This window comes from Trachinotus anak, unplaced genomic scaffold (genome assembly GCF_046630095.1).
Source record: "Trachinotus anak isolate AG129_WGS33_773 ecotype Australia unplaced genomic scaffold, CSIRO_AGI_Tana_v1 ptg000002l, whole genome shotgun sequence".
Taxonomy (NCBI): domain Eukaryota; kingdom Metazoa; phylum Chordata; class Actinopteri; order Carangiformes; family Carangidae; genus Trachinotus; species Trachinotus anak.
In genome coordinates, this window is record NW_027273853.1 from 16,887,951 (window position 1) to 16,905,326 (window position 17,376).

Genomic DNA, 17,376 nt, shown 5'->3' on the forward strand with positions numbered 1-17,376 from the left:
TGTCCACTTTAAGGACTTCTTGTCTCAAAACTGAGAAACAGCAAACTACGTGCTAATGATGATCATGTTCTGAATGAATGTGAACTTTGAGGTGAGATGGTTTTATCGAGACCATGAATGTGACTGAAAAGTCGGAATCTGATGGCCGAGTGCACCTGGAAACCAGATGAGCTTTAAAAAGAATATGAAGTGATGTGAGCTCTTAAAAAGAAAGAAAACACTTGAGAACAACTTGTACTACATGATCAAACATTTATTGTACGCTATGGCAGCAGCTGCCTTTAAAGGCAAACATTTACAAAATAATCCTAGTGCTAGCACAGTCATTCACAAGACTTCAGGGGACAGTGAAGTGCACAACTGACAGTAAAGATGTTGCAGATGGCTTGTAGTGCTGTTTACGGGTCATATCTGCGAAGACTCCAGCCACAGTGAGGAGCCCTTGACTCGCGGCTGCTGAGAGTCCAGCTTCAGCAGTGCCATTACAGCGCCCTCTATCTTTGACATCCACACTCTCTGGAAAACACACATGGAGGTATGAAAAGCAGATACCATCAAGTTTGCTAAGCTGTTGGGCTTGATTGTCCAGATTATATTGAATATTTATTTGTAAAGCTCTTCAATTGTAAAATATGTTGATAAAAGCTGTAAGTAAAGCTGCCAAAATTAAAAATTATGCCAATCCAGTGACTCTATTAACAGAGAGTAAACAAAAACTATAATGTAATAAGACAAAGCTCGAAATCAAGATCTAGCACATTTTCATAAAATGAGACTTTGGGTAGATTCTGTATTTAATAACTGAGCATCCATCTAAATTCATGTGAGCAACTTACATACAAAACTACCCTGAGAAATATGTACATTTAAAGATTATTAAGGATACAAAAAGCTTAAAGTATAAGAGTTATTTTTGTGATTCTCTGTAGATTTTAAATGAGATCTTGTGTTGCTGTTGTTCACATAGCAGAAATGTTTGGATATAATTGCATTTCCACATTGGAAGCTGCACTTCTGTTTGGCATGTACATAATATTTTTCAGAGCAGAATGTTGGCAGCGCTCTAATTGGACTGCGAGCCTTTTGAAACGTCTCAGAAACTCATAGCTGAGTGGATCTACCTTGGCCGACTCTGACGCAGCTTGCAGGATGAATGCACCGATACACTGCTGGTAGCGGTTCTGGTGCATGATTATGAAAGAATGAGGCAGTCCTGACGCTGCAAACAAAACACAGAATAACATTTCTTTCATTAAATAACAGCAACAAACAATACTGACTGTGATGAGAGCATGATGGTTTGATTCCACTGTTGTCCTACTCAAATCAAACATGTCCACTTTCTGATCTTAGATTAAATACAAACACTATTAATCATTACAGAATCAGATGTGTCAGTAAATAAGCACAAACAAAAATGTGCTCTCACTCTGAAATAGATCCTGTCCTTAAAACGTGATCAAGTAGAAACAATGTCTTAAATTCTAAGAAAAATTACTTGAGGCATTTAGCTGATCGATGTTCTTGAGCTGGAGTCGGTCCAGAGAGACGGGCTGGTCGAGAACCGTGAAAGTGCATCCCTCCTTCAGCAGCTGATCCAGCTCCAGGTTCTGCGGCAGCCTGAGAGAATTCTGTTCTGGACTGATGGACTTCTACATAGGAAGACGGGACGCGAGGTGAAAAAGTTATGAAGCTTAAGTAGTAACTGTCTATACAGAGTATATCTCATTGGTCCACGTGAGTGAGAACAGGACCAGAGAGTGACGTACCTTCTTGTTTCTCTTTATCTTTGTGATCAGAAGGAATTCGTCAAACAGGAATAGATAAACATCTATCAGCTTGGTGTTCTCTGGTGATGAACCAAAGAAAGACAGTTTAAGGTTCTGTTCAAATCGAAGCAGCAAGCATGTGAAATGTGTTGGACTTGTTGCGGCTGTACACACCTGTGAGCACCAGTTTCCCTTCGTGCAGCAGACTTCTGTGAGAAATGAGATTCTCCAGAGTGACAGCCTTTAGGAGATGTTTCAGATTCTGAGAGAGAAGCAGTGGATCATGTGAGAGGAGAACATTTTCACCTTTTGACACGTAAGCTGATATTGAGAGATCTGAGTTTCCGATACCAAAGTAACTAAGCTAATGACGCCGCTTTGTAAAACGTGAATACTCTGAAATAGTTTTCTTTGCTTTACCGATATCTGATTTCACAGCCAGATAAATGATTGGATCATCTTATCTGCACACAAAAGGTATTGGAGGATGACGTGCGGTTAAGTTTTACGCTTTGTTCTGTCAACACTGCTCTTGCGGACACAAACGCGCACAAATATTAATATGTACACAAACACATATAACCAGACAGACCTCAGGGACGAAGGCACGCTTGTCTCTCTCCCACACAGGCAGCCACACCAGGGCATCTCGCAGCTGTTTCACCTTCTGGTAGTTATCCAGCCATTTGACCTTCCCCTCCAAATCACCTTGAAAAGAGAGGGAGCATTTCAATCAACAGGGACAAAAACAGACAAGAAATGTACTGTGAAAAACTAGTACCAAATGGTTAAAAGAAGAATAATTAGTCACAATAATGACACCTTTTATTTGAAATAACAGACACATTTTTCCCTACAGTGTGAGACCATGGCTAATAAAACACTACTTTATCTACATTGTGTTGCCTGCCAGATATGGGTGGGACGGTATCGTGAGAGATTACAGCTTTTACTGTAAATATCCCCCACACCCAAAGGACATTGGCCTGAACATCTTAGCTGTGGCGTCACCTCTGCAGCTCCGCCACACCTTTTTTAATTGCTACTGTTATTGCTATCAAACAATTATGAGGCCACGCTGTTTGGTTTTGTGAGGTTGTGTTTTCAGTGCAACAAAATGACATTGGTGTTGCAGCACATTTCCCACAGCCTGTCAATCTAGTTACAGAGTAAACCGCCACAATGGGTCTGCAGGCACAGGCATGCTGTGAAGAATAAACGGTCAGGGCTGCTGGCGGGCGTCCAAGGCAAGAAGCCTGTTTACTCTAAAAGACACAAGCTGGTGTGTTTGTGTTTATGGAGATAAGCTCTTACATCTGCTTAACATCCTTCTTGTATCTGAATATGTTTGTAAATGACCTGCTGACAAACACCCTGCTTTAGAAACACTTGAGTCATGATCAGCTGAATGACACCGCTGAGACGCGTGAAGCAATTTGTCATCGGCAGCTGACAACATCAGTGTGAAGTGCCTCAAGTCATACAACTAGTCCCGCAACAATGGGTGCTTACACATTCAATGAGAGTTTATTGACAAGCAAGGGGAGAAAATCAAGGGAAAGAATTCAGGGGGAGATGTGCATGCTGCTCACATATGGACGTGTCCACTTGCTCCGCTATAGTCTGCAGGCCTCTGGTCTCGTCCTCCGTCTGATATCTCTTTGCGATATTCCGCAACAGCAGCGGGTATCGAGTTAGCCTCTGCAGAGGCACCACCAACAGGTCACGCAGTTGCAGCCTCCGGCACTGCTCATTCCTCTCACACCACTTGGGAGAAAAAGGGGGAGACAGAGAGAGGACAGGGTGAGAGGAGGGCTGGAAAAAGAGGGAGGTCAGAGGGGTGAAAGAGCTCGTCATGGTGGTTGTTGGAACAGAGTGGACCGGCAGGGAAAATTAACCAAAAGACCAAAATGCAACAAAAGCCTCAGCAAATACATAAGCATGATGACAGGGAAGGTTACACCAGGGACACATGGTCACATTCCTCTCTTTGCACGCCCTGGTGACGCTGAAATGGTTTGTATTAGTGTGTGTCCTCTCTCATACTTGGCACCATGTTGCCTGCCTGGTTGTCAAGGTACATGACACCCTCGCTACGACTCTGACTCACACACACTTTAGCTGCCCTCAGTGAGTTCCCTCCTGTACCTTCACATAAGCTCCAAAGTCCTCTCTGGGCTTCAGGCTGTCCAGATAAAGCAGAGCCGTGGAGTAGTTGAGGCAGTACTTCTGCAGGCAGTGACATATGCTCTCCTGAAAAGCCTGCCAACAGATAGGAGCGTTACACAAACACTGGGACACAGACTACTAAGTCACACCAGCCATTAGGCTGCAGATAAACAGATCATAAAGAGGCCACAAGAAGATGCCAATCTGGAGGCAAGCGCAAAACCATAACCTGTGTGTAAAATATGTTCTCCAGCTACTGTGAGATCTCTGGAGCTCAAAATGATTTACTATCAGACAACAAAACATGAGACTTTGATTGTAGAGTTTCAGAGGAAGCTCTTTAAGAAAAGATTCCCGTAGTACAACATGAGGATATAATATATATAGTACTGTGAGAATCTGTAATCATTGATTGTTATCACGGATTATTGGAAACTGAATTGCTTGTTAAAAAATACATGAAAATATTAATCAGTGCAGTTGAATGTGTGATCTGTAATTTCTGAACTATTGCATAATGTGTACACCCAGCAGATATTGCAGCAAATATTTTGAAAAGAAAGAAATGCTTCCTTTGTCTCTCTCAGTTGCTTCAAATTATTAATTATTAGTCAGTGTGTTGGTGTGTTACCACATGTGAGTCACACTTGCCTTGCTCAGCAGCTCCAGCAGGGTGGGCCCGCCACCCTCGGTAATCTCCAACGTGTCCTTGATGACACGGAGGAGGTTGTTCAGGAAACCAAAACTCACCTGCGGCAGAGAACACTCAGTGTCAAGTGTCAGTGCACAGCCACGAGACTCTGTCATACCTCACTCACTCTCAGGTCAACACCAGAGGAAGAGTACAGAAAAGAACAGAGAGGTGAGCAGGCAGCTGTCCATGTGAATGAATGAATAAATAAATAAATAGACCCATCCTCTCAGTCTCATCTTGGGTGCCAACAATAGGAATAATGTAATAATCCAGGTGCATGTCATGTATCAAGTTACAATAATACAGTGTTTAGATTGGTGTTATTTATATTTATGGTTTTAAGCTTCTCTTTAATTGTTTAAAGGTTGTTTTTTAGCAAACAATCTTTTGTATGGGGTATTAGAAATTTTAATGGATATGCACCAGATGTCAATATAACATCAGAAAGGCATTTGACTCTAACCCCTATAATGTTGGACTGACGTTAAATTTTGGTTGGAAATGAAAATCAGGTTGATGTCAAAACCCAACATTGACTAACTGACATTGTGATGTTTAGCTGACGTTTAGTAGAGGTTGGGTTTTGCTCACGACTCGAATGTCGGTATTTGTGTGTCAAGATTAACTTGACATGAGACATTTGGAAGACGTTGGATTTTGGTTACTTAACAACACAACTTAAAACTAACAAAATATCAATGTCAGCTGTCGTCAGTATTCTATGTCAAATTAACATTGGCTTTAGGCGTTGTCCTGACATTGTATTTTAGTCACCAGACGTCACTGCCTGCATTCAACCAAATACCAACATCTAATGACGTCGGTGGCCGGCTTCGTGCCGGCTGGGTTCTGTTAAATTTTGATTTTATGACATACTGTATCTTTTGTTATCTGTCTGTTGCTTGCCTGTGATTCATAGTTATTGCTCCCTATTTTGGCCAGAAATCTTTTGAAATAACTTCACCAATGCTTTCCTGGTTAAATAAAGATTAAATGAATCAATAAATTATTGTCATCTTCTTATTTTGGACCCTCTTCCTTGAGTGAGACTGAGTTAAAGTTAGCTATCTTGTGCTGTTTTGGTGCCACACAACAAACAGTGTTATTATACTGCCATGAAAGCTGCTGTTGTTTGTGATTATTTGCATAATACCGATAAAAGTAACAGCCCCCCCGCTACTTATTTGCATCATGTCTTACCAGGCAAAGCTCATTGAGGTTTGCAAACAGTCCCCAGGAGTCAACGTCAGTCAGGCAGTTCCTCATCTGCAGGTTTGTAAGTGAAACCAAAAACACCTGAGAGCAACAAAAGAAGTCAGAGAGAGGATGGGCTCAGGCTATCTGTTGTCCTAGCATTAAATTTCTAATCCACTGCTGTACAGAATGGAAACCCCAAAGAGACTTTTACATGAACCACAGAGACAGGAATTCAGTGAGAGGACAAAAAACACAAAGCAGGAGGTATTGTGTTTCATTTGGGTTGGGTGTTATCTATTTGTGGTCTTGCATGTGTTTGTGGGTTTGTACATGCACGTTCATTTTGAGTCACCTCTTTGAGAACCATGAGCTGATCCAGGAAGTAGACACACTCGCTGGTGAAGAGCTCCCACATGGCTTCTTGTCTCTTGACGCCCTGAGGGTCAGAGGTGACATTTACCTGGGAGGACTGGTCCTGCAGGAACTCTGCCAGAGAGAAGTCCTGCACACAGAGGGACAGAAAAACAAACCACTGCATTGGAAGGAAGCAAAAACTATTAAGAAAGTGTATTTTCCTTAAACATCTCAGAAGGTGTGTTTGTGTAATACCTTTAGATTCTGTCACTGTTAAGTTCCTACAACCACCCTCTTACACTGAAGCATATGTCAGTGTTTATTTACGTGCGTATTCAGGGGCGACCTGACTCGTTACTGCCTAGAAATTCTGGTTCTTGCACAACATGTGTCATTTAAGCTTCCCTCTTACTCCCGTCCTGTTATTTCTGAGTCACTTGTTTAAAATTGACATCTATTTGAATTGAAAATCTGGATCTGTTTGCTGTTCAAACTGAGACTTTGCTGGGATCAAAAGTCACTGTGCAGACAGAGCCAGTGTGATGATTTACATAAGAAACAGCATGAGCGCTTAAGGGTTTTAGGCCTAGTCATTTCTCACCTTGTACTTCTGAAGGTCAGTGTCTCTCCAGTCTTGAATCTGTGCTGTTGAGAGATATTTTTCAATATCTGACACTGTGCCTGGCTGCGACTTCCCTTTAGACTGAAAGGTGGAGTAAAAGACACACAATCACATTACATTGATTCTGAAAAAGTCAGATGTGTTTGCAGATTAGTTATTTTGTTTTACTATGTTCATATAACAGTCTCGCTTTCTCCAAAACTAAGCCAACATAATTGTTGGTTCTGCAAGTGTTGACCAATTACAAAGTCTGTGTGGGCCAAAAGGGATAAGAGGAACCACATTAATCTGCTTTGAGAAGTGGGTCAGAGAACAATGTCCAAACCAACTGCTCACTGCTAAAACAAAGTACATCAATACAAACCACAAGCATAACACTGGCAGCCGCACAACAACCACTAACAGACAAAGAACACACCTACCGTACTACGCCTTGAAAAAGGCCACTTTGACTTCTTTGTATCTGTAAGAATCAAACATAAAATGCAGACTATTAACAAAAGGTACAAGGGAAAAAAATGTGCTGTGTAACAAATGGGATTAGGATCAAACAAACAAAACAGTGTGTAAGGATAAAAACTCTGTTGGACTTGACAAAACAACTTACAGAAAGTGCAAATATGGCTGATAAAACAAAATAGAGCTCAAATAGTGTATATGTTGTTGTCCTGTCACCTTTTGGACATGATTTGTGGTTTTGCATCACAAAAAGACACACTGGTAATGTGAATTATTTGAAGCATTAAGACACATTAATAACTGTGCACTGCTTAAACCTTTCAATCCCAGGCCAGAAACTGTATAGTCAAGTATAAAAGCTCATTGCACAACAGTAATTCAACTACTGACTGAATTCTCAGATGAAATTGACAACAACTATAGGCTTACACCAGGCTTATATGTTTATATAAACACCATGATCAGTGAAGTCCTTACAGCCTCTTTATCCATTATGGAAAGTGGGCCACAACCCAAACCAAACTGTGATGTGCACATGTTGCCATAACAACACACAGGAATGGGTCACAGCCAAACATCATAGCTCATTTTGCTCTTCTGCGTTAAAATACACATTGCATGATACATAATTTTACCAGAGAAGTTTATACCACTTAATATGCCAGCTGCTCCATTGGATACAAAAAGGTCTCCTGGTGAAACATCCAGTCCGGGCAAGCTGACCACCACAGAACTCCGTCTTCTTTCCTGAAGCCTGAGGAAACAGAAGCAGACAGGTGAATGTCTTTGTGAGGCTGCTGCCAAACACGCCAACATTAAGACTGGTAGTAACGTTTGACATTTTAAAACCAGCGTCACTGGACATCTGAGATTGACTGCTGCAAGAACCATTATTATTCTACTGTGAGTGTAATACGGCACAAAGAGAACAGACTTAGAGCAAGCCACAGGAAATAACAGAATTCCTTTTGTCATTTTACATGGTTGAAATACCACTGAAATACCATCTGCATTGTGCAGCAAATTGGCGATTAACATGAGTAGTGGAAATTATAAAGGACAAGTCTTATGTGTCTGGCTTATGGGGAATAGCTTCTACTTTATGGATCACCTTATTTATGTGGAAGGCGGCGAGCTGTTAGTGTGTGCTGGGTATAATCCTCTCTGTTTCCTTTTCATTGTCAGTAACCACGGCATGGCTGTGGCTGAAGAAACACAGGCCTGCCTTTTAGCCTGAGGCAAAGCTCAAACAAGCACCGCTCTCAAGTGTTTTGACTTATCCTTTGCTGTTTTACTTCAGGAATTAAATTGAAAAGAAAAAAAAAAACATTAAAATGTCGAAATCAAAAATCAAAGACCCTAATAGATGTTGTAATTCAGTTATGAAGGTGTGGTGATATTAAGTTGACAAAATATCTACAAAGGGCATGGCCACACGAATGCTTTCATTTGTTACAAGAATAAAAACACCTGAAACAAAGTGGAACTTGATCGGTGACTGTGTGACTCTAACAATCACAATCCAAACTTTGCCAATGCTAAAAAGAGACGTGTAACATGGCTGCAGTCAACACAAATAAGGCCCGCAGTAACCAGACAGGCTGGTTTTGCCAAAGGTAAGGTTCACTCTCAGCACGCTGACACTGATCGACAGCTGGTCACTGAGCCAAGTCATCACCCTGCGGCTTCATGTATAAACTTTTCAGGCTTTAAAAAGAAGAGTTTAGAAGAGTTCAGAAGTCGATCCAAAAGGAACTAAAAACTCCCTGTTATAAAATCCATTTCACCTTTGGCAAAATGTAAACAAATCCTCATTGAGTCAGAGTAGATCAACCTATCAATCTTTATCGACTGGCTGATAATGGTTATCAGGACACAATCAGATCATGAGGAAGCCTGTCTCACAGGTGAGGGCTAATGTCCCTGTTTATGATGACAATAGAATAAACTGGAGCAGAAGTAAAAGCAAGAGGAACAATGCTGGTACTGGTTAGTTTCCGTCTGCTATTATATGTAAAATCATACAGTAGCTGCTTTTCTGCTCCTGTGCCTGCACAGTTGAACAAGCATCACAACTCGAGTGCACATGTAGGCCACATGGCCACAAGGCCCAACCTGTGCACTCAGAGGACACGTTAGTCTACAACTGAACAGGAGTAACCTGGTATGTTTTTTCCTCCAGGACACTGTTGTTGAACTGTGAAAGCACCAACTGTTCTTTGCGCACACTGACAGAGGCTGTTCCTGGTTATCTGATACAACCCCCTGCATATCAATGTATAGGCAGACAGTGCTGAATCAACAGTAAAACAGATTATAGTCAGGAGCAGCACCTGAGCACCGAAGAGAATACGTGGCTGATAGGACAGTAAAAGAGGCACTCCTCTAAACCAGGTCAGTGTCTCCTTGCAGTCCACAGCATCTTCACAATGACATTCTGTTGCTTCGTGAGCCTCTCTGCCACTGAGAGAACTTGTAAAAATGGATGCTTTGTTCCCGCACAACAAGAGAAATAATGATGCCCCAAAACAAAACTGTCCCAACCAATGGCTCGCAAGGCCCGGTCACTGTAAAGGCCACAGTGCCAGGGTGTAATTACTGGGACAATAGCTGCCTAATTATCCAGTGAGGGGAAGAGCCCGGCAGCCCCATTAGGAGGGGTGTGGGTGGCAGTAAGAGAAAACAGCCTTAATGAGAGTTTGTCTAGCCCATACATAACCATGGGGCTCTCAAAACTTAACCCACCAAGCTTATGCTCCATTAACAAAGATATGAATGACAATGAATGCACAATGGGGCTCCTTAAACCAAAGGTCCAGGCATCCTCACTTGTGCGGATGAGTGTCCAGCACAGAAGGCTGAGGAACTATGAAATGCTGAAGTGACATTTCATAGTTCAAATTTTTGAATTAATGAAATGATTTGACTGACTCTTTTGGAAAAAGCAACAGCTGTCGTTCTTAATGCAAATTAGAGCGGAATCAGAGGGACTAAAAAAAACAAACAAAAAAAACAGATGTGAGCGCTGCAGTGCAGCTTATCAGATACAGGAACATTTTTTACTACATTCCTGATATGCAAATATGTTCTCACAAACTTGAAAGTGAAGTCCTAGTGTTTTGGGCTACACTGACAGGTTACATAGACAACATGCGAAACAGTCCAAGGTACACCTACCTTATATAGCAGGGATCTTTCTCCTGCAAAAAGACAAAAACAGTGGATCAGTCAGTGGAAAACTTTAAATTGTAACCACACAGTAGACTAATACATCACTGTCCACTGAACACACAAAATACAGTAAGTACAGTAGATGATTAACTTGAAAATTACAAACAGGCATAAATCAAAACAAGTTCAAATCAGATAATTTTACAGACTAAAAACACTCACGCATTTTCAGCGAGCTCGAGTTTCCAAAATTCTAATTATGTTTTTTACATGCCCCACTAGCACTGTCTTACTGTGCACTCAGCATTAAATATAGGATGCAAGGACCTCCTACTGCTAACAGCACCGCTATATCACTTTCAAGGACAGTTAAATCTGAATCAGTGTTTTAAGTGGTCACTTGGATTCAAAAGCCTCTGATATCTGAGGAGAATGTCGGGACTCTATTGAGAATGTGCTCGCTTGAATACCACAAGCTGATGAATAGATCTCCCCATTATCTTTTTCCATCGCTCACTGACCCCTCCATTATTGGGTGACTGCTGACTGCGGTGAATAGGGGCCCAAGGAGAGCACTTCCCAGGGCTCTCCAGGCAGTGGGTTTGGTCAGAGCTGTCAGTGCATGTAACTGCTGATTCATTTGCTGTCAAAAGCTTGCATTGTGAGTGGCCACCGCAGGAGGCAACGCAGACTGAGGGAGAGAAAGTTTCCACAAGGAAGGAATGTGTAACCATTTAATTTATAGGCTTTGGAATAAAATCCATACCAGACTACTCACATGACTTGTGGTCTTAGCTTGAGGTTTGCGTGATGAGTGGGGAAACAAATGATTTTCTGCTGGACTATGGTTTGCTTTATTGTGCAGACACGCTTCAGTCAAAATAGTGCTTACCCTACAAATACAGTAAAAGCTCACCTGCACTTCGCCATCAGGAAATCCAAACTCCTTAATATGAGTAGGATGAGCACTGCTACATTCTTGTCTCTTGGAAGTGATATCACTGTTAAAGGTCTTTGATCTATGTGATCTGGTTCTCTGTTGGCCAGAGGATGAAATGGGCTGATGATTGTGACAGATCTCTCCATCAGAGCGGGGGCTTGCTGCAAGAGGAGACTTGACTCTGTGTACGGGAGACAAGGGGCTTATGGGGGGTGGCGTGCTCGCAGAGGAAGGCTCCTCCTGTGTGCTCCCCATCCTCGCAGGATTCCGAGAATCTATCAGAGGACGTCGGGTGCTCCTCATCCTCCTCAAAGTGGGAGAGGTGGAGATGCGGCCGGGGGCCTGCCGGTCAAATTGGAAGAAAGGTGCTACCAAGCCATCAGTGTCCCCCAGAGACGAATGTCTCAGCTTGGATTGTGTCCGTGTGAGATCTATGTGCATTATGACCGGGTTGCTGGTCTGACACTCCTTATGCTCAAAGGGCCCCCAGTCAGTTTGTGTCTGTGCATTCGCCACACCTGTGGTGACAACTTCATTTTCAGCCCATTCAATGTAACTCCAGTCAAGCTTCTTTTCAACATCCTGGTCTTTACCCTGCAGAATAACGTGCTTCAGCGTAGACATTGTAACCTCAAAGGCATTGTAGTGCAGCAAAGATCAGAAAACGTGTGATCTAATGGTCCGGTTGCTTCGCCTCCTCTGAGTTAAAGTCAGATGATAATCCTGTTGCATTCCAACACCATTCGCTCCTCAAGCCTCTGGGAGAAAAAGTAGAAATGTGTCAATACACACAGGCAAAATGAAGCAGGCTGGGCACAGGCTTACCCCCTAATCCTCTGAAGGGGGATTTGATCAGGGGGTGAAATAGTAAATTGGCAGTGCAGAAGTGTTACAGTATGATACAGTTTGACTATAACACATTAATACATATGTCTCTGCTAAGGGGGGGCGAACCAGTGAGTCAGTGGGTGAACAGTGATGCCACAGCATAGTACATATTACAGTGTATAGCACAACAATGTGGTGTGAGGTACAAAGAAGAAAAGGAGACCATGCACCTCTTCACCTCGTCTGTCTTAGGCTATTGTCTCACTCAGTGTTTGTCTGCTGATGTTGATTCTCTCTTTTGGTAGCCTAGGACTGCCGCAGTCACTGTAACACTGACGTTTTTCCTCCAGTTTTCCCACCAGAGTCAGGCAATTTATAAACTCCGCACATTGACGAGGGAACAAAGGTAGAAGAAGAAACAATACCGTCCGAAAGTTTACAAGCGATCATCAGCTTCACCGAGCATCACCTGTGTGGACGCTGACAGGAAAACTCATTCAAATCTTACAAGTCGGGTTTACTTACATCCACGCCGGGCGACCACTTCACGCGTGAGCGGGACGGTCCCGCTGGGGCCGGAGGGAAACTGAGCAGGCTCAACACACAGCTCACAGGTTTGCGAGGAAAACGTCGGAGTGCGTTAGTTGTGTGACAAAGCACGAGTGGCGGCTACACCTGGCTGGGAAACAGGTCTGAGGGGTGCGGAGTGGAGGAGGGAGTGGAGCGGTTCATTGTCCGGGGCTGGTGGAGAGGTGCGACTGCCCTGCCTGCATGGGAACATCAATACTCTCTCTCTCTCTCTCTCTCTCTCTCTCTCTCTCTCTCTCTCTCTCACACACACACAACGCATTTCAATCTATTTTTGTGACAGTGGTATAAATGTGTTGTAATTAGCACTGTGTCCATTATGTTGTATTAATACGGTTGCCTTGTTATGGTGTTCAGAGGTTGGTTCGCATCAGAATGACTGTGAGGCATTTTACTTCCTTCCTGATGTGAACCAGTTTGTCTGCCAACATTCAATCATTTTACAGCATAAAAAGGTCAGCAGGAGTCTGGGATTTCCAACTGTGTCACTGTGTCTCACCTGCAGACTGCGTCTCTGGCCTGAGGAACCAGTCCTTGGCACCAGTTTGAAATAACCTTTTGTGGTCCACTTGTTTGTATTTGACACAGACAGAGCTCCAAGAACAAATGATTAACCTGTTAGTTTAAGGAGTGAGCACTAGAGGGCGATATAGGTCAGGTAATGGGATCGCTTGCGTGACATTTGCGGCTGAGTTTGAACAACCCGGCTGCTCTGAACCCTTTGAGGCTTGATCTCTAGCGGCCTCTGCTGTATTGATATAGTTAGCACATCATGATGTTAAAAAACCACCACTGTCCTGTCTGTGAGCCTCTGCCACTGGCTCACTGCACCTCATTCAGACCTTCTCCTGCTGTTCAAAGCTGTCCAGAGAATTAGGTAATGTGTTGATGTGTTTTATGGCTCGACCTTTAAAAACCTATCATTTTTTTTTCCATAGAAACATAACCACCATTATCATTAACAATGTAAATATGCTCCATCACAAGTAAAAGTCCTGCATCAAAACCCAACTTAAATACAAGTATTATCAGCTAAATGTACTTTATATGTAGTTTAGTTCAGTGGTTCCCAACTTAGGTTGGTCACCAGATAAACTAGAGAGTGATGTGGGAGGTGACTAATGGGAGGTTAAAGTTAGGTGTTAACAACTCAAAAACATGGAGCACTTACAGCTTACAAAGTCTTTGTGAGGGGTCACAAGCTAAAAATTTGGGAACTCATGGTTGAATCTTTGACAATGCACGATACTTCATGACATATGGTAAATAGTAACTATAGCTGTAAAATAAATGTAGTAGAGTAAAAAAATACAGTATTTCCTTCCAAAATGTAGAAAGCAGAAGCATAACGTAACATAAACTATGAATATTCAGCTGCACATACCTGGGACTGTAATGGCAAGGGAAAGGATGTGAGCCCTTTAGAATTACCTGCGATTTTTTAATTATTTGGTCATAAAACGTGATCACACCTGGGAATTCCTTGTCCTCTCAAGGCCCTTCCCTTGTCCAGGCCCAGGAGCAGCAAAGCCCCAATTCATGATGCTCCCTCCACCCTACTTCACCTTTGGGATATGTTTTCATGCTGGTTTGCAGTGCCCCTTTTTACACCATACATAGTGCTGCATCTTCTTCAAACAATTCAACATTAGTTGTTGAAAATACGAAATTCTCCACAAAAAAAGTAGTGTTGTGGAGTGTCAAGCTGCTCTTTGGTAGACTTCAGGTGCAGTGATGTTTTTATTTGGAGAGAAGAGGTTTCCTCCAAGCTCAGTGCAACCATGCACCATGATCTGTGTTTGGTAGACTCATGAACAGAGGTGTTAGCCAGCTCCAATGGTTCCTTTAAGCCTTTAGCTGTTACTCTGTGGTTCTTGTTGTTGCCTCACTGATCATTCTGCATTGTGCTTGAGGAGTCGTCTTCGCTCGACGCCCGCTTCTATGAAGAGAAGCCACAGGATCATCTCCATTTATAGACAGTTTGTCCAACCGTCGATTAATGGAAATATAAACTCTGTGAGATTACTTTGTGACCCTTTCCAGCTTTATTTAAATCAACCTTTAAAGTCTTCTGACATATCTTTTGCAAGGCGTAGTTCGCATCAGCAGAACAGCAAACTCAAAATGTTTGAGTGTTTTTTTAGACAGAGGAGCTCTAACCTACACCTCCACACCTTGAATGAGGTTTTCAATATGAGCAAAAACAATACAATGATTTATGTGCTATTAGTTAGACTCTATTGTCTTTGTTAATATAGATTAAGATCTAACCATTTGTTACTTCCCACCTCTGGTCCTCGTGTGTTTCAGGCAGGAAGATACTGATGTGACATGACCAGAACAGAGACCATGTGTGGTTTTGATAGAAAGAAAAAATGAGACATTTAATTTGTTTTTTGCACAAGTGACTCTGTGGGTCTTGCTCCTGTGGAAGTGTGGAGACCTGTACTGGACACTGAGAAACAGACTCACTCTGGCCAAGTCTGACTGTTGTTGTCCAAAATGAAGCGCAGACAGGATATTATGTCTGAAGCAGAAGGTTGATTTGCTGCCAAATGATTGTTATAAGTCTGGAGAGACAATGCCTGTGGTGAGTGTGTGAAATAATTTTACACAACCTAAGGATTTTGATGAAGATAAACTGAGTAATGGGAAAACCTTCTGAGACACCACTGATGTGTGATTCATGACCTCCACAGTTGTGTTGTCTTCTCTGTCTGGCTGTAAAGCTTTGATGTCATTTTTAATTGCAAACCTTTACCTTTCTGAAACGCTGATTTGCTTCTCTTCAGTTGTATGAAAATCCAAAGTGTTCAATAGTATACATTTAAATTCAATTATGAAATATGTAATCATATGAATATATACAGACAAAAATATAAAGTATAACGATATAATGATGAAATTATCCTTGTAGTTTACAGGATTAAGTTATTAAAACTATTTTTTTGCTTATTGTCCATATATAAATCATAGTCATTCAACATAGTTTTCACTTCAAAATTCCCCTGCAGTGCCTGTGTGCTCCCCCCAGGGGGGCCCGCCCCCCTGTTTGAGAACCACCGATTTACACACACATTCATACAAATGATTAGTTTTCAAACAGAGACTTACACTTAAGTGATTATGTTTATATCCATACATTTATAAGTTATATATAAAGTGGGCTTTATTTGTTGTAATCTACTGGGTGGACTTGATTCTAACCTATTTTCTATCTCCCATAAAACCTCTATGTATTTATCTCTACTCCCACAGCTGCAGATTTATTGTGACGTACAGTTTCCCCTTATTTCAGGACTTGTATTTTACAGAGGGCCCGCTCTGAATAAAAACAAAAACATGTCATTGAACGGAATTTGCTCACAGCCCTGACAGCGGCAGTCTCCTCCCCCTGAGGTGGATGTGAAGAGGAGCACTGTCGGGTGTCTGACATACAGGAAGAAGTTGAATAAGTCTAAAACCCGCAGCATTTGCTTAAAAGTCGCCAGCAGTTCATTTCTCTCTCGTACTTTCGCGTTTTCTCTGTCGACTTGCTGAAACGCAGAAGTGGAGGAATGAAGGTGAATGTGAGGACTGCTGCTAAACTGGAGGCGCTGTAACGTGTGGACTGCTTCACCCGAAGAGAGGTGCCATTCGTTCATAAATGGAAAACCAGAACAAATCTTAAGAGTATCCTCATTGAAAACATGTCAGAGCACAGATCCAGTTTCCTTCACATTGGAGACATTGTGTCTCTGTACGCGGAAGGCTCGGTGAATGGCTTCATCAGTACTTTGGGGTATGTTCCTCCTGTCTGCTGCTCATTTTGTTTCCCACTGGGGAGACCAGAAGGGTTAATCCTCACACATACGCTATTTTAACTACTTCAGTGCTCTCGGTCTGACACAAGTTGCCGCTTTCTTCATCTCTAAGCCTTCACTGTTAACTGCTCAAGAGGAACTTGGTGCGGGACTTGTGGCCAAGGCCTGTCAAGGCGCAAACTGCCGCTTCTCAGGAAACTCTTCACGTTTACGCAAATGTAACAGGAATGCAAAGCGGCGTGTCGCCCAGGTAGACAAGTGCGAGAGGTTACAGGCGGATCTTTTTTTGACATGATCCGCAATGTGGGGCCAGGGGACCCGCAGCACGACATGAAAGGGTGTCGGAGGGGGGGGGGGGGGGGGGGGGGGTCGTCAGCAAAAAGTGGCAGATCCAGTTATGTAGACCGTTTTCTGTGGAGCACATATTCAACAAGACATTTAGAGACATTGACAGACGTTTGGATTGTGTGTATGTGAGTCTAGGACATCAAACTGTCTCCCTGGCAGCTGTTGAATTTTGCAAGTGTAACAAGCACCTTTAAGTGCACTTGTGATTTTCCAATTATAGCCAAGTTTTGATGAGGGTTAGGACTGAACCACATTTTGATTTTGGAGCTCAAAAGTGTGAGTTTGCTGCCAACTTAATTTAAAGCTGTGATTACCAACCTGGGGGTGGAGACCCCTCCGAGTGGTCCACGAGACAAATCTGAGTGTTCGCAAGATGAGTGATGGGACAGGAAAAAAGAAAAGCTGTATTAAATTTGTCAGACTTTTTACTAATC

The 17,376-nt window shown here is 42.5% G+C and overlaps 2 protein-coding genes across 3 annotated transcripts in view; one reads left to right on the forward strand and one right to left on the reverse strand.

Annotated features, from left to right (window-relative positions):
* Positions 1-221: 221 nt before the first annotated feature.
* On the reverse strand, positions 222-13,394 carry plekhg7 (pleckstrin homology domain containing, family G (with RhoGef domain) member 7). Of its 2 annotated transcripts, XM_071502758.1 has the most exons (18): positions 13,291-13,394; positions 12,729-13,019; positions 11,352-12,133; positions 10,442-10,464; positions 7,915-8,018; positions 7,228-7,268; positions 6,785-6,886; positions 6,182-6,331; positions 5,833-5,928; positions 4,590-4,688; positions 3,918-4,031; positions 3,362-3,536; positions 2,362-2,477; positions 1,944-2,031; positions 1,770-1,849; positions 1,499-1,652; positions 1,122-1,219; positions 222-516 (listed from the first exon to the last, which is right to left on the reverse strand). In XM_071502758.1, exons 3-18 carry the CDS (start codon positions 11,997-11,999, stop codon positions 406-408), a joined length of 2,199 nt encoding a protein of 732 aa, XP_071358859.1. In that variant the 5' UTR covers positions 12,000-12,133; positions 12,729-13,019; positions 13,291-13,394; the 3' UTR covers positions 222-405. The 2 variants fall into 2 exon arrangements, with proteins under 2 accessions (XP_071358859.1, XP_071358864.1); XM_071502763.1 differs by lacking the exons at positions 12,729-13,019; positions 13,291-13,394 and adding an exon at positions 12,442-12,651.
* Positions 13,395-16,168: 2,774 nt separating this feature from the next.
* The window catches only part of itpr2 (inositol 1,4,5-trisphosphate receptor, type 2), a 54,145-nt gene continuing 52,937 nt past the window's right edge, over positions 16,169-17,376 (forward strand). Inside the window, exon 1 of the mRNA XM_071502804.1 lies at positions 16,169-16,572. Within this exon, the coding sequence (XP_071358905.1) occupies positions 16,481-16,572 (92 nt within the window). The 5' untranslated portion in view covers positions 16,169-16,480. The remainder of the gene's footprint in view (positions 16,573-17,376) is intronic.